Source organism: Pleurodeles waltl, chromosome 1_2, assembly GCF_031143425.1.
Source record: "Pleurodeles waltl isolate 20211129_DDA chromosome 1_2, aPleWal1.hap1.20221129, whole genome shotgun sequence".
NCBI lineage: Eukaryota > Metazoa > Chordata > Amphibia > Caudata > Salamandridae > Pleurodeles > Pleurodeles waltl.
The window spans coordinates 761003518-761029093 of record NC_090437.1 but is presented as its reverse complement, the minus strand read 5'-3'; the positions used below and the strand labels follow the sequence as shown (position 1 = coordinate 761029093).

The 25576-nt window shown below is 43.8% G+C and overlaps 1 protein-coding gene across 3 annotated transcripts in view; it reads left to right on the top strand.

The window, feature by feature from the left end:
- The window catches only part of FSTL5 (follistatin like 5), a 2922734-nt gene that overhangs the window by 185522 nt on the left and 2711636 nt on the right, over positions 1-25576 (top strand). For all 3 annotated transcript variants that reach the window (XR_011205485.1, XM_069243741.1, XM_069243729.1), the window contains exon 2: positions 13532-13670. Coding sequence is in view for 2 of the 3 variants with exons in the window: in XM_069243741.1 (XP_069099842.1) it covers positions 13533-13670 (138 nt within the window). In the remaining variant the exon portion in view is untranslated. The remainder of the gene's footprint in view (positions 1-13531; positions 13671-25576) is intronic.

Here is a 25576-nt window from a genome sequence, read left to right as displayed (position 1 = left end):
TGTGAACAGGCTGGTTTGCAGTGGAAAAGAGCCCAAAACGTCAGGATTTATTCCATTCTTCAAGGAAGAGCTCGACTGATGCAACACCAAGGGGGGAGGACATGGTAGACACCTCTTGGGGATCAGGAACTCAGTGCAGCAGAGGCCAACAGGGCTCATTCAGGTGGCAGCAGGTCAATTGGGCAGTTGCAGAGAGGTCTCTGGAGCTTGTTGTGTCCCTGAAGATCAGAACAGGAGGCCCGCTGACTAGCCCTTGGAGTCACTCAGGTAGCCTCGGAGGAAGGGTGCAAGTCCAATCTTCCTTCTCAGACAGCAGGGTAGTCCTCAAGCAGCAGTCCTATCGCAGCAAGGCAGTCCTTTTTTCATAGTATCCACAGGTCCAGGAATGTACTGCAGAGTGGGGCTGAGACTTCTGTTGTTTTCACCTTACAGAAGGGTCTAGAATTACCTTCCTCCCTGTCCTGGTCCCAGTCTGTTTTGAGGCCCAATAGGCAAGTGTGAAGTCCTTTGTGTGTAAGCTTTGTCTGACAGGTGACAACTAAACTCCTCTCATCATGTCAGGATGGCTCACCCTGCCTGTTAGACCTGGCATTCTTGGCATGGTTTTCCCCCCTAACATTTTGCCTTCAGACCTCCTGTTTTGCTAACTTGGGTTTTGCTGGCCTTAGGATTCTGTGCACTTTACCACTGCTAGCCAGCACTAAAGTGGTTGTGCTTTCATCTTAAAACATGGTAAGATTGGCTTAAACCCAATCACCACATTTAATATACTTTTGCGTCCCTGATAAAATTGGCACTACCTGTGCCCAGGGGCTGTAAATTAAATGCTACTAGTGGGCCTGCAGCACTGATTGTGCCACCCACATAAGTAACACTTTAAACATGCCTCAGACCTGCCATTGCAGCCTATGTGTGTGCAGATTTGACCTGCCATTTCAACCTGACAAAATAAACCTTTTGCCAGGACCAAATCTTCCTTCTTAATACATATGTTACCCCTAGGATAGGCTCTGGACAGCCCAGAGGGCAGGATGTAATGTATTTGAAATGTTGGACATGAACATTTATGCTGTAGGCATCCTGGTAGTGAAAAACACATTCATTTTTCACTATTGCAAGGCCTATCTCTCCAATAGGATAACATTGAGTTACCTTATTATATTTAATAAGTGATAACATTTGTCCGGGAGCAGGTTGAAAAATTGTGTTTTGTGTCGGAGGAATTGTCATTTGAAACCCTCTTTATGGGAAAGTTGGGTTTTAAGTCACAATTTTTAAAATGCCACCTTTAGGTGTGAGAAAGTGCATACAAAAATGCTTTTTTATGATGGTGTGGCTAAGAATGGAAGAATTTGCTGCATTAGTTAAAGGAAATAATATTGCTTAAGTAATTGACATATTAATAACCAAAGCAGCCTAATATTAAGCTATGTGACAGGTCCCACCTCGATATTTTACATACGTTTGTATAGGACCTAGGCTCACAGGGGGTTCTTTTAGAATTATATCTGTGCTTAGTGAATAATGTTTAGTGTTTAACATTTAAGGGACAATACTGTCAATTAAAAGTGGAATCCTAATCAAGGACAGAAGGGGTTATTTGCTAATGACTGCTAATATTTGCAAGCTTTAATAAAGTAAGTTAGTGTAAAATGATGGTCTGTTAGATAATGTAAACATGAGGAACGGCTTTAAGACAACAAAAAGCTAAGAAGAAAATATAAGAGATTAGACAAACAAAAAAAGATCAACTCTATGTGTTTGCAGAAGGATATTGCCACAAATGTTCTTCTGCTCATGCAGAGAACTTTGAATATGCACTATCTATCTACTCTCTCTGGGTGCACTGCTGAAAGCTCTGAAGTCAACAGATTAATAGTATACAATAACTTTTTATGTTTTCTGAGTCCATTCAGTATCAACTAAGACAGTCCATTGAGGAAGCTGAATTTGGCAGCAGGGCAAAATGCCTTACTGAAAAGTCCTTATTAGCCTGAAACATGTCTGGGTTTACTTGCTGTCTCTTCTCTAGTGGGTGTCACCTGGCAGCTTGGGAGAAGCACATCAGTAATGTCATCAATAGCTATAATAACAAAGCATAATAACCTAAACAATGTAAGTAGTGTGAGTAACATAAACATGTATATGTAAACACGCAAAGCCCTAATATATATGTATGGAGTTTAGTAGTGCCCTAAGAGCAATCCCGAACCCATCATTTAAAAGAGTATCCCTTATCTGTGAGTCCATATTCGCCATTGTAGTATTTTTGCAATTGCTACCACATGTTCATGTTACAGGTGAACTGGCAAGTGATCATATATGAATGGCCACATATTTTAGTGTATGTTAAAAAATAAAGAAATACAAATTGAAAACTAATTGTCCTGTCACTGTGGGATGGTCTAGGATTTGACATGCATTGCAAGAAAAGGATCTGGGAAGCTAGTGTCATTTGGGTAAAGAGCAGTAGGAACAGAGTATGTGTACAGGGATAGTGTAGTATTTGTTTCTTAAGATAGTGTTTATTTATTAAGTGTACTGGTAATGGTATGTTCCATCCTCCCCTGCCCTGGCACAATGTTATATCTTGGAATGTGAAGGGATTCTTGAGAGAGCAGTTGGAGTAGAGAGGTGGCTGTGCCAGGTGTGGCTGGAGTTCCTGGATACTATTCCTGTAAATAAATAAGTGAGTTATTTCTACAGGATTTCTGATCTTCTTATTTTTATGATACAAAGAATACTACAATTTGGCGACGAGGATGGGATCTTTGGACTCTTTGTTGCCCAGGAACTTCAACACATCGTTTGATTTTAAAACGGTTCGTTTTTTGGATAAGAAAGGTACTGTTACTTTTGGTTTATTCCTTGTTCCGTCTCTCTCATCTTGTTCGCGAAGTTAAACACTTCGTATATGTTTTGTTTGGATTAAAAATACCTCTTCGTAGACGGACACGGACTCAGTTGTTCTGTTGCCAAGCAACGTATAAGAACCTCGAGCTGCCTCGCGTCTGTGATTTCCTTGTGTTTACACTTGGAAATCGGACTCAGCTGTTGTATTGCCAAGTAACGTACTGTGCCATTGAAGCCTTGAGCTGCCTCGCGCTTTTGATTTTCTCGTGTTTCACGTGGAATGTCATAGCGTTTCGTTGTAACATTATTTCTTTGATCTTGGCCCAGCTTGGCTCGCGTTTCTTGCTTGGAAAGTAAAGCGTTTTATGCTAATCTACTTGTCTTGGTGCTGGTTTTTTCTTTTCCTCACGCTTCTTATTTAGCAATTATAGAGCGTTTTGAGAATCTCACTCCAAGGAATACTGTTGCCCTAGAAATTGTTTTTTTACATTTCAAGTACTACAGTGCCATGGAATATAATTTGGTTCGTGCTGTACATTTCAAGTGCATCAAGCATTAGAAATTGTTTTTCATCAAGATTTTCATTGTTGGCACTTTATTGAACCATTTTTGGGGCACAATAGAAAGTTAAATTTGCTATTCAATTAATAAAGAAAATTTTAAGGACAGATTTCTTCAGTTATGCAAAATATTTCTCCTCCTCCGTTTTTTCTATCGGTCCCTGGAGAACCACCAATTCCATGGAACAAATGGAAAAAAGTGTTTTTAACCTACCTCCGTGTTTGTGGCAGCAATTTATCAGCGGAGAGGAAAGCATCTCTTCTTCAACACTGTCTTGGAGCGGAAGGGCAAGAGATTTTAGAAACTTTACCTTCAATCTCTTCTTCTGATGGCGCAGAAGGAGATTCTACTGGTAATGAATTGGAGATCTGCTTGCTTAAATTGGATAAACATTATTTACCTAAGGTTTCTATTGTTCTACAGAGATATTACTTTGGAAAGTGCAAGCAGAATGACGATGAAACTGTTGAAGAATTTGTGACGAATTTACGAAAGTTAGCAGCTCAGTGCAATTTTGCTGGAACACTTGAAGAACGTATTCGTGATCAACTAATGCTGGAATGCAAGAGTGACAAGATTAGGGAAGCATTATGGTCGAAAAATGATCCTACTTTGGAGGAAGTTTTGGCAATTGCAAAACATGTTGAGCACTCAGAAATGTGCATGGATGATCTAAAGAAATCTAAGGGGATGTTAACTACTGTTCAATCTCTGACTTATAAGACTAAAGAACTTAAGAAATCCAAGTTAAATTGTTTTAGCTGTGGGTCTGTTTCTCATTTGGCCAACTGCAAAGAATGTCCAGCTGTTGGTGTGATATGCAACAAATGCAAGAAGAAGGGACACTTTGCTAAGTATTGTAGGTCTGGGACTAAACTTAAAATGAAAGTTAGTGAAGTTGAATGTGATGATAATAACCATGACTTCATTTTACAGGTGATCAATGATGTCAATTGTGTTTCTAAGGGGTTTTGTGACTATCCATCTGATTTTGTGGATGTGAATGGTGTGAGGATACAAATGATGATGGACTCGGGAGCAAAACTAACTTTAGTTTCTGTCACAGATTCAACATTATTTCTTTGATTCAATAACTTTGAATTTCATGAATTGAACGAGGATAAAGAATTATTAGAGATCAGGGATTTGTTGTTGTCTGGGATGAGTTGGATAGATTCAGAAAGTAAAAATATGTCATTTAAGAAAATTTGGGATGAACTTTCTGTTCAGAATGGAGTAGTTTTGAGAGGTTCCAAGTTGATTCCTCCTCTTAAGCTTCGACAACGTTTAGTTGACCTGGCTCATGCTGGTCACCATGGAATATGTAAGACTAAAGAAAGAATGCGTGGTGTATATTGGTGGCCTGGTATGGATCTAGTGTTGGAGAGAAAGGTCAGAGACTGTGTTGAGTGTAAAATTACAGACAAGTCCTTGAAGGTCAGGACACAACCCATGGAGTTGAAAGAGATTCCTAAGGAAGTTTGGGAAGAGGTTTGCATTGATATAATGGGGCCTATTAGTTGCAGAAGTGTTGCTAAATATGTTGTGGTACTGATGGATGGTTTGTCACGTTGGCCAGAAGTGTTAATAACTTCAGAAATAACGTCTTTGGTTGTCATTAAATTTCTTTCTAAAGTATTTGCAAGGGAAGGAAATCATAAATTTATTCTGTCAGACAATGGGGTCCAATTTACCTCTAAGTTGATGAAATAATTTTTGAAATCTAGAGGGATTGTGCATAAAAAAACAGCATTATGTCATCCTGAGTCTAATGGAATGGTTGAACGTTTCAACAGAACTCTAAAGGAAACCATTCAGTTAGCTAAACATTTGGGTACAAATTGGGAGAAGTCAGTGTTGTCTAAAGTTGTAGACTATAGGCTTACGCCTCATTCTAGCACGGGTCTATCACCGTTTGTATTGTTCAAAAAACGGATACCTCACACAATGATTTACCCTCCTTGGGTCAAAGAATATGTTGCAGAACAGTTCAATTATGAAGAGCAGAAAGTTGTTGCTCTGAAGAAGAATGCGTATCTTCAAAAGAGAAGAAAAAGAGTGTTTGATGCTCGCAATTCTGTCAAACATATAGCTGTAAAAGTGGGTGATTCTGTCAAAGTGAGATTACCTGGTAAGTTTCATAGTGGACAATCTCATTACAGTAATGTATTCAAAGTGATTAAGGTTTTCAGAAAAGCTGTAAAGCTAGATGATGGTCGTATTTGGAATGTAAGTAGAATTGTCAAAATATCATAATGTATAAATGTATTTATTCCTTTTGTTTTATTTGTTAGAAGGGAGATAGTGTAGTATTTGTTTCTTAAGATAGTGTTTATTTATTAAGTGTACTGGTAATGGTATGTTCCATCCTCCCCTGCCCTGGCACAATGTTATATCTTGGAATGTGAAGGGATTCTTGAGAGAGCAGTTGGAGTAGAGAGGTGGCTGTGCCAGGTGTGGCTGGAGTTCCTGGATACTATTCCTGTAAATAAATAAGTGAGTTATTTCTACAGGATTTCTGATCTTCTTATTTTTATGATACAAAGAATACTACAGATAGCCTTAATAGAGAAGAGTTATTATAAGAGATGATGACCACTAAAAATCCTTTCTGGTGGCCAATTGGGAATGTTAATTGGGAGCAAATCTGATTTGTTGGGCCATCATTGAAAAGGGGGAGTCGAAGGCTGAGAACAAGGAATATAGGGTTGTTATCTTATCTCCTATCTCAGTTACTGTTCAGATATTCTTTCAAGAGGCATCCGTTACTATATCTAAAAAGGAAGACCAGATACTCCTGAGCGCTTCTATGTTATTGTTTAGTTTCATATGAGCTGTTCATATGAGGCTTCTTTATACTATTCTATTAACTACTCCTCATGAGTGTGAAGCTTCGGTGAACTCAAATGTTTCAGTATACAGCATTTAGTCATAGCCAGGACCTTCGTTAACAGTCTACGTTTATGGCCTGTGATGTCCTATAAGTCACCAGTGTTTTGTAGAAAGATTAAAGTTTTCGGGAGTCAGAGATCCACAAATGATCTCTAGGTATTAGGTATTTGGGACCATAGTAGTTGCATCTCAGCCCAATCATAAAGAATATGGACCGTGTCACAGGTGGGTTGATCACATCTACAGCATTTCAAATAGAGTAGGAAGCATTAGGTAGCAATTTTCTGTCGTGTACAGTGCCAGCCCTGGGCTGTTTTAAAGGCAGAAAACTTTATTCTAGACTCTTGGTCTCTTTGTCTAACACTTCTATCACTTCTGTCACTGTGTCCTAGTCCTGTTCTGTGTAGTTTACCAGTCTATGCCATTTGAAACAGAGATGGGCTGGAAGGGGCCAAGGGTGTAGGTGCTGGACTATCCTGTTGAAAAAGGCCAACACAACTGCTCTGCACAATCCCCAATGTATTAGATGTTGTAGAATTGTAGAATTTTGAATGCCCCATCATCTAGCCCCGACAGCACTATGAAAACAATGTCTTGACTGTATGTACTTCCATTTCAGAAAAGTGGGTGAATTTTGGGCTGAATTTAAAAAACGTGGCGCTGTGTCCAATGCAGGGCTACTTTTCTTGTGCTCCCCTGCGCCCCCCTAATGCCATCATGTGTGTGCCGTATTTATGATACGGCGCACCATGGTGGTAGTAGGACCAATAGTGTCACCATTTTTATGCTATTGTGGCACTTTGCTCAACTAGCATCAAACGTTTTGAGGCTAGTGGAGGAAAGTGCAAGGAGGCCCATTGATTACCATGGGTGTGTCCTTTTAACGCCTGGTTTCAGGAGGAATTAAATATGACACCAAAAATGGCGCAATGAAATCTTGTAGATTTCATTGCGCCATTTTCTGGGCCTCCTTGCGCCAGAACGGCCCCCTTTGCATACATAATGCATTGCGCATGGTTAATGTGGCACAATGGGTCGCCAAGTGGAGCAATGCACGCATTGCGGTACTTTTTTCAATATGGCGTGGCGATTTTGCAAGCCTAACGCCGCATTTGCATAAAAAAATGACACTAAAATGGCGCTAGGCCTTCTTGAATTTGGGCTTTAATCCCTTACTCAGTGTTTCAAATGTTTCCAAGTCTCCTGATATCAGTAAGTTGTCTAAAGTCAAGATCCCTGCATTTTTCCACACTTCACAATGTATAGGTTGTCCCCCACATGGATGGCTGTACTGTTCTATGAGGGTACATGGAGGTGCAGTCTGGTGTTGCTTTTTAAAAGTTTATGGAATGATTCCAAATTTTCGCTGTGTTCTGAACCATGTGCATGGATGCTGAGCCAGATGGTGCCCTGTACTGGTAGAGCAAGTAGAAGCCTGGTCTGCTATAAGGAACATCCCAATCGAGGCAAATGCTAGACCACATCAGAAGTGTAGTAGTGTTTGATGCACAATAAACCTAGTCTACACATTTCCTGTGGGCAAATAATTCGGAATTCTTTATTTTCTCTGTCATATCCCTCCAAAGAAAAGATATCCTAATCAGTGGAATGCAGAACATTTGTCGAACTAGGAGATGTAGTATTTCCAGAACATAGGTAAATCATGGACCCTCCACCATTTTAACTGCTTGTATGTGGCTCCAAATTGTCAGGTTTAGGTGGTTCTTTGTCACATAATCAGTGTTAATTTTTATGTTATTTGACCACTATTATTAAAAATTTCTAAGTAGTTACGCCGATCGTCCTTCCATCTAAACGGGCATACATCTGCCCTTGGTTCTAATAATCAACATAATTAGAGTTTTGCTTTTGTTCCGAATAGTTTTATAGCCCGATGTCTCAGAGAAATTTGTTACAAGGGTCATCAATGAGATCAATAAGTGTTAGCAGGATATTATCTATGAAAACCATTAGTTTGATAGACCTGCTGAGGTAGGTATGCCTATTATTTGAGCTGTTTCATGGAGGGTGCGACTAACTATTTCATTGCTAGAAGGGACCCTATGGGGGCAGAAACCATCAGTGACAGGTTTCCTCTGGTCACAGGGAAGGGATGAGAGAGGAAGTCTCCACTACCTGCGCGGTAGAAAAGGTACACAGCAATTGGACCTTTTTAATGAAGTTGCTTCCTTGTCCCATTTTATGTAAAGTACAGAACAAATATTCCCATTCTTTGTGATTGATCACCTTGTCAGCATTGAGGGACTGGGCCAAGGTATTCTACTGTGAGTCTTTTAATAACCATAGAAGATGGGCATAGGACTGTAAGTGATTATGAGACATTCACTCTGGTACGAATCCCAAATGAGATGTATCAGGCATGGTATGACTTTCTTGAGACATGTGACTAGAACGCTTGCTAGGATATTATTATTCTACTACCCAATGGGGGGAGGGCATTCCTGGTTTTATAAGAGAAGCTATTGTGGCTCTGTTGGAGAGGGACTATAAGGCATCAATTCTTTCTTCCCACTGTAAGGCCCCATGAAGCTGTTCCACCTATTCCTCTTCGATCCACATGTAAGGTTGTCCCGTGAAGCCATCTTCCTCTGGGCTTTATTGTATGGGAGATTCGAGATGGCCTGCATGATCTCCTTCTTAGTAATCTCACCCTCTAGTAACATTTTACCATCTGCATTAAGCCAGAGCAACATCTATTTGGTGAAATAGCTGCATTCTATCAGGCCTTAACTCTGAGCTGTATTATTTGGTGTAATATTTACTTTAGGGATTTGCAATGCTTTGTGTATTCCTATGTAAGAGATCTGATTTATCTCTAATTACTGGGACAGTTATTATTGCATCCCTGTGTGTGAGTTGGGCAGTCAAGGTTCTTCTAGTCTTTTCTCCAAGCTCATAATGGGGAGCTTTGAGTTTGTAGAGCATGCATTCAGCTTTGGACAAATATAGGTTATTGAGGTTCATTTTGACCTTTTCTATTTTGCATCTGTATGTAGTTGAGGGCTTCTTCATGTATATTTGTGTGTATTATTGAATACTGCATTTTAAAGTGTTCAGCTGTTGTAGCCCTTGTTTGTTGGCCAATGATGTGTCTCCCATCAGTCATTAGCTTTATCTGCCACCCATAGATGTTGTGCTTAGTGGAGTGAGCCCTTGTCTTCTTTTGGGTAGGTAAGCATGTGAGTATTTTGCTGTGCCTTCTCACAGGGCATTTTATAGCACACAATATTGAGACACTAATGCTTCCTCATTAGCTTGCCAAGGTTCCAGTCTACGTTTATACAGACTGGGGCATGATCTGTGATGGATCCTTTGAGTCCAGTTGAGACTGTGTGCCATGCACCTTGGAAAGGAAGGAATACTCTTTCTCCAATTGGTGAAGAAGACGTCATATATCTAGCAGACTCTGGTCATTGAGGATTGCTCGAAAAAGTCCTCTGTCTCTGTTGTGTATGTTATTGCACTCATATGCCCCATAATCACATCTGGAGCAAGGTTCCAGTCTGCTCCTGTAATGACACATGATGTATTTAATTTATTGATTATGCTATTAAGGTGGATAAGGAATGTGGCTTTGTTTCTATTAGGGGCATACATGGAGCCTTAATGCCAATCTTAAACTTCACAAACACAAATCTCCTTTCATTGTACACACAAAACTGAGGACTGTGCATGGGAGAAATTTGTTTATGAGGATTATTACTCTGTAGTTCTTACAACTAAGTGTGTTTGTGCAAGGTTGACCATTTGTGTATTTACTGAGGGTTCTACAGCTGGACGTGACTTTTCCTACCCAATCTCTATTGAGTTTCTCTAGTTTTTTTTATCAATGAGTCAGTCTCTTGTATTAGAGCTATATCTGTCTCTTAGAGGCCAGATACATACTTTTTTTGTTTCGCTTGACATAGTTTGTCAGGCAACTTACATTAAGTGTAACAATAGTGAGGAGCTTAGCCACCATGCTGGATTCAATAAGTAATAGGCCTATGTAAAACATTACTGTGTGAGTTTACATAGTGGGGCCTTTGTGGAAACTGGTTCCCACCTGCGAGGCCTAGGACACAGTGACAGATTACACCAGCTAGGCTTTCACAGGTGAACCTGCAATGGTATAGTAGTGATAGGCCTAAATGTGCAGTGGTGGGATTGGAATGTGATTCAAATACTGGGAGTAGAACTGTACTTGCGTGCAAGCATGTGTACTGCCTGTGGAACTGTCAATGGTGGAACTGACATTTCAAGTGACTATAGTTCCCCATAAGAGAAACACAATGGTCATGATCACCTCAACCAGCCTGATCACCTTATCTCTTTCTGTCAGTTTCTAAAAGGGCGCTTATGTGTCTTTTTATTTTGGCCAATGTAGTCACTGACTGTAATTGTCAGCTCAGTCCTTTTTGGCGGAGAAGCTGTATCCATACTGGGATTGTTCAAGTTAACAAAAAGTAGGCTACATTTTCTAGATCAATATAGTCCCTGGATTTCTCCTACATCATCATCTACATTGTGGTCAGCTAAAGAATTCCATATTGGATGTCCCCCTTTTAAATTTGTGGCCGTAATCCCTGAAACCCTTTTTTTTAGTTACTGTCTGAGGAAAAATCTGCAGTAATTTCGACTTTACATCTGCCCAGGTCATAGGGGCCATGCTTACACACTTCTGGCATGCTTGTGTGTGACGAAGTGAACAGACTATGATGGTTTATGTCTGGTAGAATCTTTATTGGGTGATAATCATGATCTAATTATGTACACTTTTTGAATTTCCAGAGAAGAAGAGACCAGTGTGGAGCAAAATGAGTTTAATCAAAGTCTTTCATATCAGACTTTTCCATTCTTCCTGGAATGTCATAGAAACTAACTCACATTATCACATTGTGCACAATTCTCTAAAATGACTAGTTTTTGATTAAGGTGCCATAGGTCTAAGCCTAACACTTCCAATCACCCCAGCTTGTCCTCTGTCACAGTCAGAAGTTGATCTATTCCTTCCACTTTTGTGTGACACAACCCAAGATCTTCCTTAATGGTTTTTAAGTCCTTGGTGGAATCCATCAATTTGGTGTCCATGGCAAGCAGTCTATCCCCAACAAAAGTGCTTTACTCCAGGACTGTGTGCAGGGATCCTTCTTACAATGTTGCCTTCGCCCCCTACCACCTCCATGAAAAGTAGTTGTCAACAGGCTTTGTCCAATGCCATCGCCAAATATGTGTTGAGTTAAGTAAGCTGAAAGAGGTATAGGTGGACATACAAGACTTCTACCCCACTGTGGTGGATGCTGTGGGATTCCGTTCATTGATATTTAAATGGTCTTTGGGGGTGCGATTGAGCAATCATTCAGTTTTGTTCATGTAGAGATTTGTGTCACACTCAAAAGGATATGAAGGGCATCTGCCTGACAATGTGGAACTGTGGAGAGAGATCACAGGATATGGAGAAGGAGGGGATCACCCAAATCTCTTATTACTCTTAGAGGCATTAGTGCAGTCTCTTGCCATGGTTAGTGCCAGTTGACACAGACAGTGACTGGTATTTCTCTATTTAGTTGAAGGGGAGGAAGAAAGAGCACGTGTAGCCTTCGATCTGGGGGTGAGCATTAGGGACCCTTGTGGCCCACAAGCAGCTTGATGGTATTATCATCTCCAGAGCTGGCCACCTACAGTGTTATCTGAAAGGGCACTGTGCCTCCATTAAAGGGATGACACATCGGATTCCCAGTAGTCTCTAGCCCATATTCAGTCCATCTCTAGACTTAGCGGGCATACCGAGCAGTACTTTCACATGATGTAAAGTGCTCTTAGTATATACAGTCTATTACTGGTAGTAATTTATGGGGTGACTCAGCATACAATATACCTCAATGAGTACAATGCTGGCCGATGCTATTGTACTCTAGCATCACAAGCTGGTAATGGGATTCGGGCAGGTCTCTGTTTGGGGGCCGAAATTATCCAGGAGCCAACAGAAGGTGGGCCAGTGGCTTATATAGCATGTAGACACTGATGGGACTCCTGTCCTCCCTTTCCAATAAGTACATTTGTTGCTACATCACCAAGGATAATGCCCTTCTGGGTCTATTTCTTTTGGGTTAAAGCCCTCTCCCCATTTCTGAAGCAAATTCTATTGAGTAAGTGTTCACTCTGTGTATGCATTACCTTGTGAAATTTTAGTGACTGCTTGGGACTGGAGTACCATTCTGTTGATTGACTGCAAGTAATTTGTGAGTTATACAGGCCAAGGGCCCTGCCTTTGCAGTCCTTCTTTGATGTTTTGTGTCGTGATGTCTTGGATTACTTTGTACGTTGGGCCTCTGCAGTTGCAACACACTTAACATTAGACTCCCCACCATGTAGTGGCTGAGTGGGTGGGAATTTTCAAATTAGATACAGAAAAGGACTATTGGTTAAAGCACCCGAGTCTTCTGACCTGAAAGGCATACCTTCATTCGAGCTTTTCCGCTGTAAGATGCAGGAGGGAATAGGAGAATGCCAGTGGGCAGGAACTCCACAGGGACCAGATCCCACTAGGGGAAGGCTAGATGGCCCAGTAGACCTCAAGGGTCGTGCTGTTGCGTGAAATACTGTGAGGAGCATGCTGTGTTAGAGATCACCCTACATTAATACTCCTGCCTTTCTTTTCCTCAAAAGGAAGGAGGTCTTGGCACAAGGCATTTCAGACTTATATATGCTTTAAACCCTTTCTTTAGCAGAGACCTAGGTGTGTTCAATTATATTAAGGGCTTCGACTTCGAACGGCCAGCATTGGAATAAAAGTCGAGTTGCCTCACTCATACATACGATATACAAATTTGTAGGAGACATGGTAATGTGTTTGCATGATGAGCGTATGTTGGACTTTTGAAACGTGTATGGCCTCATAAGAATTTGTTTCATATTATTCTGAAACAATATTATGGTTTCCTTATAACATCGTGTTATAACACGATCACGTTCACTATAATATCGTTTTATAGTCTCAGATTTGATTATAATTTACACGTTCACTTAAGCATTCATATGTTGTGGGTTATAGTTGTCACATGCGCTTTGAGGGCAATTTGTGTTGTTTTCAAAACTGCTGATAGTCCTCTAATTGATATGAAATCGAGGTGAAAAACGAGCCTTATGAACAAGAATAATTTTCGTTTCTATTATTTTGCAGTTACAGATAATGCTAATGTATATATTATTTTCACTTTCACAGGATGAGATCAGTAAGAATGCAGAAATGGTGGTCAGCTGTTGTGTTCCTAGGATGCAGTTTTTGGGTAGTGGAAGGAAAACCAGCCATCGATGGATATGGGATTAAACCTTACCAGCCATTCTTGAGACTGCGGCACAAGGTACTAATCATTCGCCTCTTTTAAATAGTCGGTATGATGCACAATTAAAACCAAAACTCCCCTATTTGGTAATACATAAACGACCAAAATGGGTCACTTGCATCTGCATCCATTTGATTGTATATTGAGTGCACTTAGCTCTGTGAATTTATTAATGAACGTTATGAAATTGTTTCCTTACATATAGGTCCAATGTTGCTTTCCTTGTTTTGCATATGCATGACATTTATGGCTACTTCTGTACTCTGCACTGGACCTTAACAAGTCAGAAAAAGACCAATAAGGCCAATAAGGTCCTCTCTTTTTTTCTTGAAGAGTGAATATTTATCATCTCCAACATCTCTTGCATTAATGATCACTAGTGGAAAATTCCACGACAAACTGAAATGTGGCTTGCCACTTGTGTCACAGTAACCATCACCATGCCTCTAGCACTAGACATTGGTTTACCATCACCTTAACAAATTAAAGAGCAATATGCAAATACCATGCTAATAACATGGCATTAGCTTGTATTTGTATCTTACCCCGCAATAAGTGCTTTGGGATCTATCTCTATTATAGTATGTGCCGACCTGAGCATATATGCAGAATTGATTTTATCAGTCTGTATTGCTTTCCAACCGCGAATAGCCATCATTCCACCCCAGCTTTTAATTTTCAAATATGGAATGTCTCACTCAGATATTTCCATATCAGAGGATATCACTGGTACGGTAACGCAGAGAGTGTAAAAGGGGCTTACTATAGTGTAATATGCTGGAAATTATCATCTGCTGGTCTGGATACAGCTAATTGCAAACAAAGTTGAACCAGATCTCCCATAATTGTAACAATTTTCCAAGCAGATCGAGTGCAGTCCTTAAACCCTATACTATATAAGTCCATCCACCTAATCTGTTCCAGTTTTCCCAGTTTTTTCCTTCCGGACATCTAGGTTGCTGCATCCATAGTATCCTAAAAACAACTATCCAATCACTTGCTATTTTTAAAGAATACATGCTATTCTTTCCACTCAGCCAGTGCCTTCTACAGCAAAAGCATGACAGTTTTCCTCAGTGTTAGTAATGGGGCTTCTGGTTGGCTAGGGTATGCACCTACGCCCGGAAGAACCCACCACTCTAGTCACGGTAAGGGATCTACACACCCAAGATAACCCCTGCTCACCCCCTTTGTCGCTTGGCCAGAGCAGTCAGGCTTATCCCAGAGGCAATGTGTAAAGCATTTATGAAACACACACACAGTTGTGACACAATAAATACACCACAAAAGAGACTATATGAAAATAAACTGTATTGCATATAAAACATTGACCAATAGTCACTTTGCCAACTAGGCAAGTGTGAAACCATCATAGAGAAAATTAAAACAATATTTCCAAGTGACCCATGTCATTAAAACACCATTATTGTGCACATTATACAGTCACCTGAAATAGTATTTGTTATCCTGTTAGTAGCACGCAAATACACAACATACATCAATCTCAAAACATGAATTGCCACACGTAATGAGCAAGGCATGAGAATCACCCATTACCACCCACCTGGGTCATCAACAGACTGATATTGTGCCTCTGCGCTTATATCAGATGTCATGTGGTAAGTTGTCCTCAGCAGGAAAGGGGCCTCTGTCGAGGTTTCTGCCATGTCCTGCGAGATAAATAGCAAATGCTCCTGAAGCAATGTGAAAGCAAAAGAGGGGGCACGTACATCACCCTCGTCACTGGGGGGGATCTTGTTACTTCCCCGCGTGTAAATCTTCCAAAGGCAGTCACCTGTGTTTGTGCGGTGCAGCTGCCATCCTCTAAACACTCCTCAGACATCATTAGAGGGTAAACAAGCCCTTTGTGTGGGAGCAGGACACAGCCAAATATAAGTGTGCCTCGCCTTCCACTCTCTCAACTCAGGAAGATCACGCATTGTGCAGATGTAATCCTGTTACACCTCCCTGTATGATGGCTGTCCGGAAAGTATGCACAAAGCGCAGCTGTCACTCTACCCCAAAGTGGATTGGAGTCATACTGCAAAGCACAAGAGTCATAGGGCAAGTGAAATGTCCACTTTCTAAATGTGGCATTTCCAATTAATACAAACTCCACCTACACCAATAAGCAGGAATTCTCACTACCATTCCAAATATACCAAAAATGCTCAAGCTACTCCTCATAGATCACAAATTACCACTTAGACATATATAGGGGAATTCCTAATGCAACCCTATGAGAGGTGCAGCACTCACAGCAGTGAGAAACCATAGGCTGTTTGTCACTACCAGGACATGCCACACAATGAAGGCACATGTCCTACCTTTTTCCTACGCAGCCCCATGCCCAGAGGGCTACATAGGGCCTACCTTGGGGGTGACCTATCTGTAGTAAAAGGGGAGTTCCTGGCTTAGCAAGTTATTTTAGATGCCAAGCCAATGTGGCAGTAAACTACACATGCAGGCCCTGCAGTTGCATGCCTGAAACAGGTTTGAAAACCCATTTCTGTGGGTGGCACAAGATGCACTGCAGGCCTCCTAGTAGCATTTAATTTCTAGGTCCTGGGTATATAGGATACCACTGTACAAGGGACTTATAGGTAAATGAAATGTGTCAAACTGTTGTAAGCCAATCATACCAAGTTTAAATGAGGGAGCACATGCACTTTAGCACTGATCAGCAGTGATAAAGTTCCTAGAGTCCTAAAGCCAACAAACGAGGGTCAGAAAAACAGGATGAGGAAAGCAAAACGTTTTGGGATGGCCCTGCAAAAGGGGCCAGGTCCAACACTCAGGCCCTCATTCTAACCCCGGCGGTCTCAGACCGCCGGGGCCAGGGTCGGCGGGAGCACCGCCGACAGACCGGCGGTGCCCCGCAGGGCATTCTGACCGCAGCGGTTTGGCCGCGGTCAGAAAGGGTAAACCGGCGGTCTACCGGTTTACCGCTGCCCTTAGAATCCCCCATGGCGGCGCTATTACACTGCATCAAGGGGCTTTCAAAGAAAAGTGAGCTTCTTCTATGTCAAATGTGGACCAGAGGCCTACGTAGTGAATTTCCATCTTGCATGAGGTAATGTGGTCTAAATGCAATGTGTTTATTTGTCTCTTAGATTCCAATAACCAGCTTGCTGTGCATCTTAGTCTTGAAATACTCCACGTCTTTTTTGAGTGTCAAATTAATTCCCTCTTCAAAAGATATTTAAAACTTACATGGTGCAATTTTTTCCCATGGAGTTGGCATTTGCACTTCTAGCAGCAAGGTGTTGATGACAAGGTGTCAAGCAGTGCCTTTAAGAGAATGTAATTCTTTGCAAAGGAGACATTTGATTGATATTGCGCTTGCTTGTTTCACTTCATGCTAGTCTGCTAGCAAATTAGCTTTTATTGCAAGGGATTGCTCATTTAAATTAATTTCAAGGTGTGTCTGTTCATCCTCGAAGCATTTGGTAACCTAAAGACTGATCTGTATAAGTGGCACTGGGCCCAATACTGTAAGAAATTGGGTTAATAGTTGTGCAGGTGGTAAGGCATGTGCAAGTAATAGGTCCACAATTGTCTCCTTATTGGAAACCAGGTACCTCATTGTAGCACTTGACTCCCCCAGGATAGCAAAGCAGCCCAATGCCTACTCAGGGTATGTGAGCTGGGCTAGTAATCTAGTAAGCACCATTCACTGGCACATAAAAACACCCAATAAATCATTGTCCAGTAGGAGCTTTATATTTGATAAAGGAAAACTACATTTATAACACACACACAAGTAAATACTATGCATTAATTTAACAATATATACATAACGTAGATCGAGATACATTTGGTGACTTTCTGAAATCACACTGGATCCATAGTGGATCATGACCCCCATAATCATAACAATCCTCACCTATACACGATACAACATCACAATGTAAGGGGACATCATTGTCAATAAAGCATGTCTATTGGCTTTATCAAAGGGTAATAATAGCAGCACAAAAAAAGATAGATAAATTGCTGGACATTGTCAAATATTCACTCCCAGTCACAGATATGGGTGAAAGCCATTGTTTTTTTGTTTTTTTTTTGCTCACCAAGCCACTCCAGTTTCGACCCAGCCATATGCAAATCAGTCTTGCCACTGCTCCCAATCGGAACAGTCCAGCCAAACTGCCAGTCCAGGTCCTCCCTAGACCTAAAAAAAATATCTTGGGACGGATTTCAAGGTATCACCCCTCATCAGCCAGGCTAATTTGAATCCAGTGGCACAGTGAGCTTGGGAGACTTTAGCAACACAAAATGATGATGAACAGAGTTTGGAAACTTTTAAAGCTCTCACCCCCAGTCATAGATCTGGATTAAATTCACCATTCTTTTGTTCACCATGTACCCCAGTTTGGGCCCAGCCATATGTTTATCAGTCTTGTCACTACTCTCCATGGGAACAGTCAGCTTGAATTGCCAGGCCAGGTCCGTCTTCGATGGGAAACAAGCATCCTGGGACCGGTTTCAGAGTAGAGTATCATCCCTCATCATCCAGGTTAGCTTGAATCCAGTGCCACAGTGAGCACGGGACCCACATCTGGGCATACCATTCCCTCTGAGAGTGACTATAGCAAAACAAAAAGATTATGGATGAAATGCCAAACATTGTCAAACATTCACCCCCAGTCACAGATCTGCATTAAAGCCATTGTTTTTTTTGCTCACCATGCCACTCCAGTTTAGACCCAGCCATATTAAAATCAGTCTTGACCCTGCTCCCCATGGGAACGGTCCCGTCTGAGCTGCCAAGCCAGGTCCACCCTGGACCTGAAACAAGCATCCTTGGACTGGTTTCAGGATATCACCCCTTATCAGCCAGACTATCTTGAATCCAGTGGTACAGTGAGCATGGGACCCAGGTCCAGGCATACCCTAACTACTCCTGGGTAGTTGCGTGGGTAATTTCTGAAATATAGGGCACCTTTTGAAAAATACTGACAAACTTGAGAAAATTCTTGGCACGTGATCACCTGTGTCAAAGTGCTGGAATTAGCGCAATGGAGGTAAGTCATGGCCTAAAGTCGACATCTTAGCAAAGGCGAAATGCTGGCCCAGACTGACTGAGGTAACTTTTGACATATAGGCCCCCTATGTTATGCGGTTGGCATAAATTTCAAAATTCTGGCACTGGCATATTTTATGTCATTTTTGTTATAAGGGGGCACCCATGGAATATGGGGTCACCTATGACAAAATGCTCACCCTGATAAAATTGAGGGTCATTTTTGATATGTGGGTACATATGTCGACACCTATATCACATTTTGAAAAAATAGGTCAAGTTATGAGGGCCATCAGGTTTCATTGGCTAGGCACACTGTTAGAAATGGGGTCTTTGGTTGACAGTCAGGTTACCCCCTGTTCAAGCAAGGACCCTCACTCTAGTCAGGGTAAAAGAGAATCACCCTCAGCTAATCCCTGCTTACCCCCTTGGTAGCTTGGCAGAGCAGTAGGCTTAACTTCAGAGTGCTAGGTGTAAAGTATTTGTACCAACACACACAGTAACTTAATGAAAACACTACAAAATGACACAACACCAGTTTAGAAAAATAGGAAATATTTATCTAAACAAAACAAGACCAAAACGACAAAAATCCAACATACACAAGTCAAGTTATGAATTTTTAAAGATTAAACTAAAAAATAGCGCTTAGAAACAAAAAATGCTTCGATGAGATGTTAACACGGCGTCGTGATGGAGTCGTTCCCAACAAGCCGACACCAGTGGTGCCGGACACGGAGTCGTGTAGACCCCCAAGTACAGTACCTTTGGTGAAGAGTGAAAACAAGCCGATGGGCGAAGTCGGGGATCGCGGCGTCTGTGCGAAACGTTGAATCCCCGCACTTCGAGCGGCGTCGGTCACGACGCGGTGCGGCGACTTCCACGGAGTCGCGGACTTCAGCGGGGCTGCAGCGGCGTCGGGCCTGCGAAGAGCGTCGCGTTCCAGCGAAGGTTACGGCGTCCGGTCCAGGCACCATCGCCGGATTCAGCAACTGCGTCGGTCCGGAGTCGTCCGAAGTCGATTTCCTTGGATTTCCACCAGCTTTCGTTTCAAGGGCCCAGGATCTGGATAGGGCACCACTTGTCAGAGCAGGAGTCTCTCCAGAGACTCCAGGTGCTGGCAGAGAGAAGTCTTTGCTGTCCCTGAGACTTCAAACAACAGGAGGCATGCTCTAACTCAAGCCCTTGGAGATTTCTTCACAAGATGGAAGGCACACAAAGTCCAGTCTTTGCCCTCTTACTCTGGCAGAAGCAGCACTACAGGAAAGCTCCACAAAGCACAGTCACAGGCAGGGCAGCACTTCTTCCTCAGCTATCAGCTCTTCTCCAGGCAGAGGTTCCTCTTGGTTCCAGAAGTGTTTCTAAAGTCTGTAGATTTGGGTGCCCTTCTTATACCCATTTTAGTCTTTGAAGTCACCTTTCTTCAAAGGGGACTCACACCTACTTGTGAAATCCTGCCTTGCCCAGGCAAGGCCTCAGACACACACCAGGGGGTTGGAGTCTGCATTGTCAGAGGCAGGCACAGTCCTTTCGGATGAGAGTGACCATTTCACCCCTCCCTCCTAGCAGAGATGGCTAATCAGGAAATGCAGGTTACACCCCAGCTCCCTTTGTGTCACTGTCTAGTGTGAGGTGAAAAACAACCCAACTGTCAAACTGACCCAGACAGGGAATCCACAAACAAGGCAGAGTCACAGAATGGTTTAAGCAAGGAAATGCTCACTTTCTAAAAGTGGCATTTTCAAACGCACAATCTTAAAATCAACTTTACTACAAGATGTATTTTTAAATTGTGAGTTCAGGGACCCCAAACTCCACATGTCCATCTACTCTCTAGGGGAATATACACTTTAATCATATTTAAAGGTAGCCCCCATATTATCCTATGAGAGAGACAGGCCTTGCGACAGTGAAAAACGAAATTGGCAGTTTTTCACTGTCAGGACATATAAACCACATTACTATATGTCCTACCTTATCCATACACTGCACCATGCCTTTGAGGCTACCTAGGGCCTACCATAGGGGTGCCTTACATGTAAGAAAAGGGAAGGTTTAGGCCTGGCAAGTGGGTACACTTGCCAAGTCGAATTTACAGTGTAAAAATACACTTACAGACACTGCAGTGGCAGGTCTGAAACATGATTACAGGGTTACTTGTGTGGGTGGCACAACCAGTGTTGCAGGCCCACTAGTAACATTTGATTTACAGGCCCTGGGCACCTCTAGTGCACTTAACAGTAAAACAAATAGGCCAATCATGGATAAACCAATCACATACAATTTTACACAGAGAGCACATGCACTTTAGCACTGGTTAGCAGTGGTAAAGTGCTCAGAGTTCAAAAGCCAACGGCAACAGGTCAGAAAAAATATGAGGCAGGAGGCAAAAAGACTGGGGATGACCCTGCATAAGCAAAAAAGTCCAACACGACCCCCTACCAGCCTAAAGCCAGGGGAGAACAATCAATACCTTGATGTACTTCCCTGATTGGGGAGATAGAACAAGGACCCAGGCCCACAACAGCAGGGGCATGTTCCAGTTCTACGCCTTTCTGACTCCAGTTGGATCCCTCTGTCCATACTCTCAGGGCCCACTAAGCGAACCCATGGGGAACCCTTCTCCACATCTGCAGACACCATCTGTGCAGCGCCTAACTTTACTTTGCTCACAGGTGTATTGCAATGGGCAGATAGTACCACCAGGCCCAACACAGTGGTGTTGCCCACTCCACCCCTGGGGTGCGACTCTCGTCCCACCCCAAGGGGCAACTCTGTCCACCAGGACAGCAAGCCACAGTGACCCCTGATGACTGTCAGGGATGAGAGCCTGACCTCAGGCCTCTCCACCCACTGTGACTGTGGAGTGTGGGGGGCGGTAGCCCCAGGTGCCTGACACCCTTTGACCACTCTCCCTTCCACCAGGTCAGAGAAGATAACCTGACCCTGGTCCTCCCCTCTGGGGCTCTGTACCCTCCCTGCAGGAGCGGCACCCCCAGAGTCCAAAATTGTCAGGGTGCATGTAGAAGCAGCCCTGCACAATTCTTCCACCAGTGCAGGGATGTTAACCTGCAACTGGTCCTCCAACCTGGGGTCTGTACCTTCAGGTTGGACCAGGGCCAGGGGTGAGGCTTCCCTCCCCCTGCCCTCTCTTCTGTGGTCCTGCACCCCCCAACTAGGAGTTCCCCCCCAGAAGACAACATGGTAGGGGCACTGTTAGCAGTAGCCCCTTCCTCCAGGTCAGGGGGCCACCCTGAACCTGGCCTTCCAATCCAGGGTCTGTACCCTTAGATTGCACTGGGGTCAGGGGTGAGTCTTTCTCTCCCCCTCCCCTACTCTCAGGGTTTCAGCACCCACCCCTCAGGGAGAGTACCCCTTGAAATCACACCAGGGGGGGTGATTGGGCAAACCGCCCACCCCTTCAGGTCAGGGTTTATCCCCTGCACCTGATCCTCCAGTCCAGGGTCTGTACCCACAGACTGGACCGCTGCCTGGCAACCCAGGAATTCCTGGGGGGCATACCTACCCCCCATCAGGTCAGAGTTAACCCTCTGAACCTGATCATTCAACCCAGAGTCACCACCCTGCGGTTGAACCCTTGCCTGGCACACCAGGACTTCCAGGGGGGCACACTTACCCCCCTCAAGGGACACACTGTCCCCAAGGGCCACACAAGAGTCTGGCTGGCGCAGGTCTCCTGACCTCTGCCCATCTGACAGAGTCTGGATTCCCCCAACCCAGAAATGGTCTCACCAAGGTCATTCCTGGGGGGCTCTGCTCTCAGAGCTGACCCCTGACCCTCCAGGTTCTCCACTGGGGTCCGCAACCCCCTCTCAACCCTCTGTCTGAACTTCTGCACCCCCTCACTAGGAGTGGTACTGCCAGACACCAGAACTGGTGGGACGCTGGCTACAGCCGCCCCCACAAGTTCTCCTGACACTGTGGGATCTCCCTCAACAGATGGCCCTATGGTACAGGCTAGGCTCCCCTCCTGATGTTCCCTCATGGAACCCTCCAGGACCTGGGACCGGATCTCGGGCACCTTGGACCTCAGCCCATCCCCATTCCCTCTCCTCAGAGACTGGACATGGGGTCCCTCACCCATCCCACTACACTGGGACCTACCTGGGACACTACAATCCTTCCCTACCTCACCTGGTTGGGAAATACCTAGACCACTCCTCTCAGGAGCCCCCCCAAATGCCTCTCCAGACTCTCTGGTACTCACCAAGAGGTCTGCCTCCATTGTAAGCTCCCTGGGGTCAGAGAACTCACACTCCACCTGGTGTTGGCGTAGCTCTGGAAAATAAGGACTAGACATATGCTCTCCAGCAATTACATCACTCAGCCCCTTACATGAATTAACCAAAGTACCCTTCACCCAACCATCCAGTGACTCTGCATTGAAAAAGCACCCCACATCACCCTCCTGAGACTGGTGAGACAGTACCTGACTGTCCCTGACACTCAACCCACACTCTTCTGGGATGTCTTCACACTCCATAACCAGGACTTCTACCTGGGGGGAACCCCTCTCCCTGTCACTCTCACCTAAAGTCAGTAGAGTGTCCCTCCCACCAGTAGGCATATGACTCCCCATGCCAGTTCCCCAATCCACCTCAGGGACCCTGTGCATTTCTGGAGCTACCTCATACCCCTGAACCTCCTGGCGTGTGTTAACTCCCTCCTTCAAGTTGGGCACCACATCTCTGGGCATGTGCACTTCTTCAGCAGCACTGGATATAAAATTGTTGCTGCCACCGTTCCAGCTGGACTCAGCCCTCCTGACTGCCAGCTTTTCCAGTTTTAGCTTATAAGCCAAAATCATAGTTTCTATCTCGAAGTCCCTTTCCCACTCGACGTACTCCCTTTGCATCCTCAACTTTTCTGCCTCCAACCGGCGAGCCCTTTCTGCCTGTCTGTCCTGCACATCTTTAGGAGTCAGACCCTTAGAGGGCCTACCGCTACCACTCCTGGAGAACCTCCCCCCAGGTGTAACAGGTAACTCTAATACACCACGGTGTAGACTCTGCACTTTCCCATCCATATCTTCTGTGTGCCCCCCAGCTTCATTGGCTGTCACCCAGGCCCTCAATGCCTCTTGCAGCTCCCCCTTCCTGGCAGAGCTCTTAACGTGACAGGGAAGATCTTCACAGAACTGTTTCAATTGAGCAACTGAGTACCTCTTCAGTTTTCCTAATTCAAACACAGCTCCAGCTGTTGCATCTCCAGATTGAGACATGATGGCAACAAGTGCAAAGTTCCAACGGCAGAAAACAAGTTCCCAATGAAGTAAAAAGAATCAGTCATGGGATCAGCTAAATCATGGAAGTAGAACAAAAAGGAGTCCCAAGGAGAAAAATGAAAGATCACCAAACAAGTAGTATGTGGTCACGTAGTGGTCTGAGATCAAAACAGTAGTGCACACTTAATCACTGTATGTCAAGTACAAATACAAGTCCAAATCCCAACCGCTGATCACCAATGTTAGAAATGGGGTCTTTGGTTGACAGTCAGGTTACCCCCTGTTCAAGCAAGGACCCTCACTCTAGTCAGGGTAAAAGAGAATCACCCTCAGCTAATCCCTGCTTACCCCCTTGGTAGCTTGGCAGAGCAGTAGGCTTAACTTCAGAGTGCTAGGTGTAAAGTATTTGTACCAACACACACAGTAACTTAATGACAACACTACAAAATGACACAACACCAGTTTAGAAAAATAGGAAATATTTATCTAAACAAAACAAGACCAAAACGACACAAATCCAACATACACAAGTCAAGTTATGAATTTTTAAAGATTAAACTCAAAAATAGCGCTTAGAAACAAAAATGCTTCGATGAGATGTTAACACGGCGTTGTGATGGAGTGAAAACAAGCCGATGCACGAAGTCGGGGATCGCGGCTTCTGTGCAAAAGGTTGAATCCGCGCACTTCGAGTGGCGTCGGTCACGACGCGGTGCGGTGACTTCCACGGAGTCGCGGACTTCAGCGGGGCTGCAGCGGCGTCGGGCCTGCGAAGAGCGTCACATTCCAGAGAAGGTTACGGCATCGGGTGCAGGCGGCGTCACCGGATTCAGCAACGGCGTCGGTCCGGAGTCATCCGAAGTCGATTTCCTTGGATTTCCACCAGCTTTCCTTTCAAGGGCCCAGGGACTGGATAGGGCACCACTTGTCAGAGCAGGAGTCTCTCCAGAGATTCCAGGTGCTGGCAGAGAGAAGTCTTTGTTGTCTCTGAGACTTCAAACAACAGGAGGCAAGCTCTAACTCAAGCCCTTGGAGATTTCTTCACAAGATGGAAGGCACACAAAGTCCAGTCTTTGCCCTCTTACTCTGGCAGAAGCAGCACTGCAGGAAAGCTCCACAAAGCACAGTCACAGGCAGGGCAGCACTTCTTCCTCAGCTATCAGCTCTTCTCCAGGCAGAGGTTCCTCTTGGTTCCAGAAGTGTTTCTAAAGTCTGTAGATTTGGGTGCCCTTCTTATACCCATTTTAGTCTTTGAAGTCACATTTCTTCAAAGCGGACTCACACCTACTTGAGAAATCCTGCCTTGCCCAGGCAAGGCCTCAGACACACACCAGGGGGTTGGAGTCTGCATTGTCAGAGGCAGGCACAGTCCTTTCAGATGAGAGTGACCACTCCACCCCTCCCTCCTAGCAGTGATGGCTAATCAGGAAATGCAGGTTACACCCCAGCTCCCTTTGTGTCACTGTCTAGTGTGAGGTGAAAAACAACCCAACTGTCAAACTGACCCAGACAGGGAATCCACAAACAAGGCAGAGTCACAGAATGGTTTAAGCAAGGAAATGCTCACTTTCTAAAAGTGGCATTTTCAAACGCACAATCTTAAAATCAACTTTACTAAAAGATGTATTTTTAAATTGTGAGTTCAGGGACCCT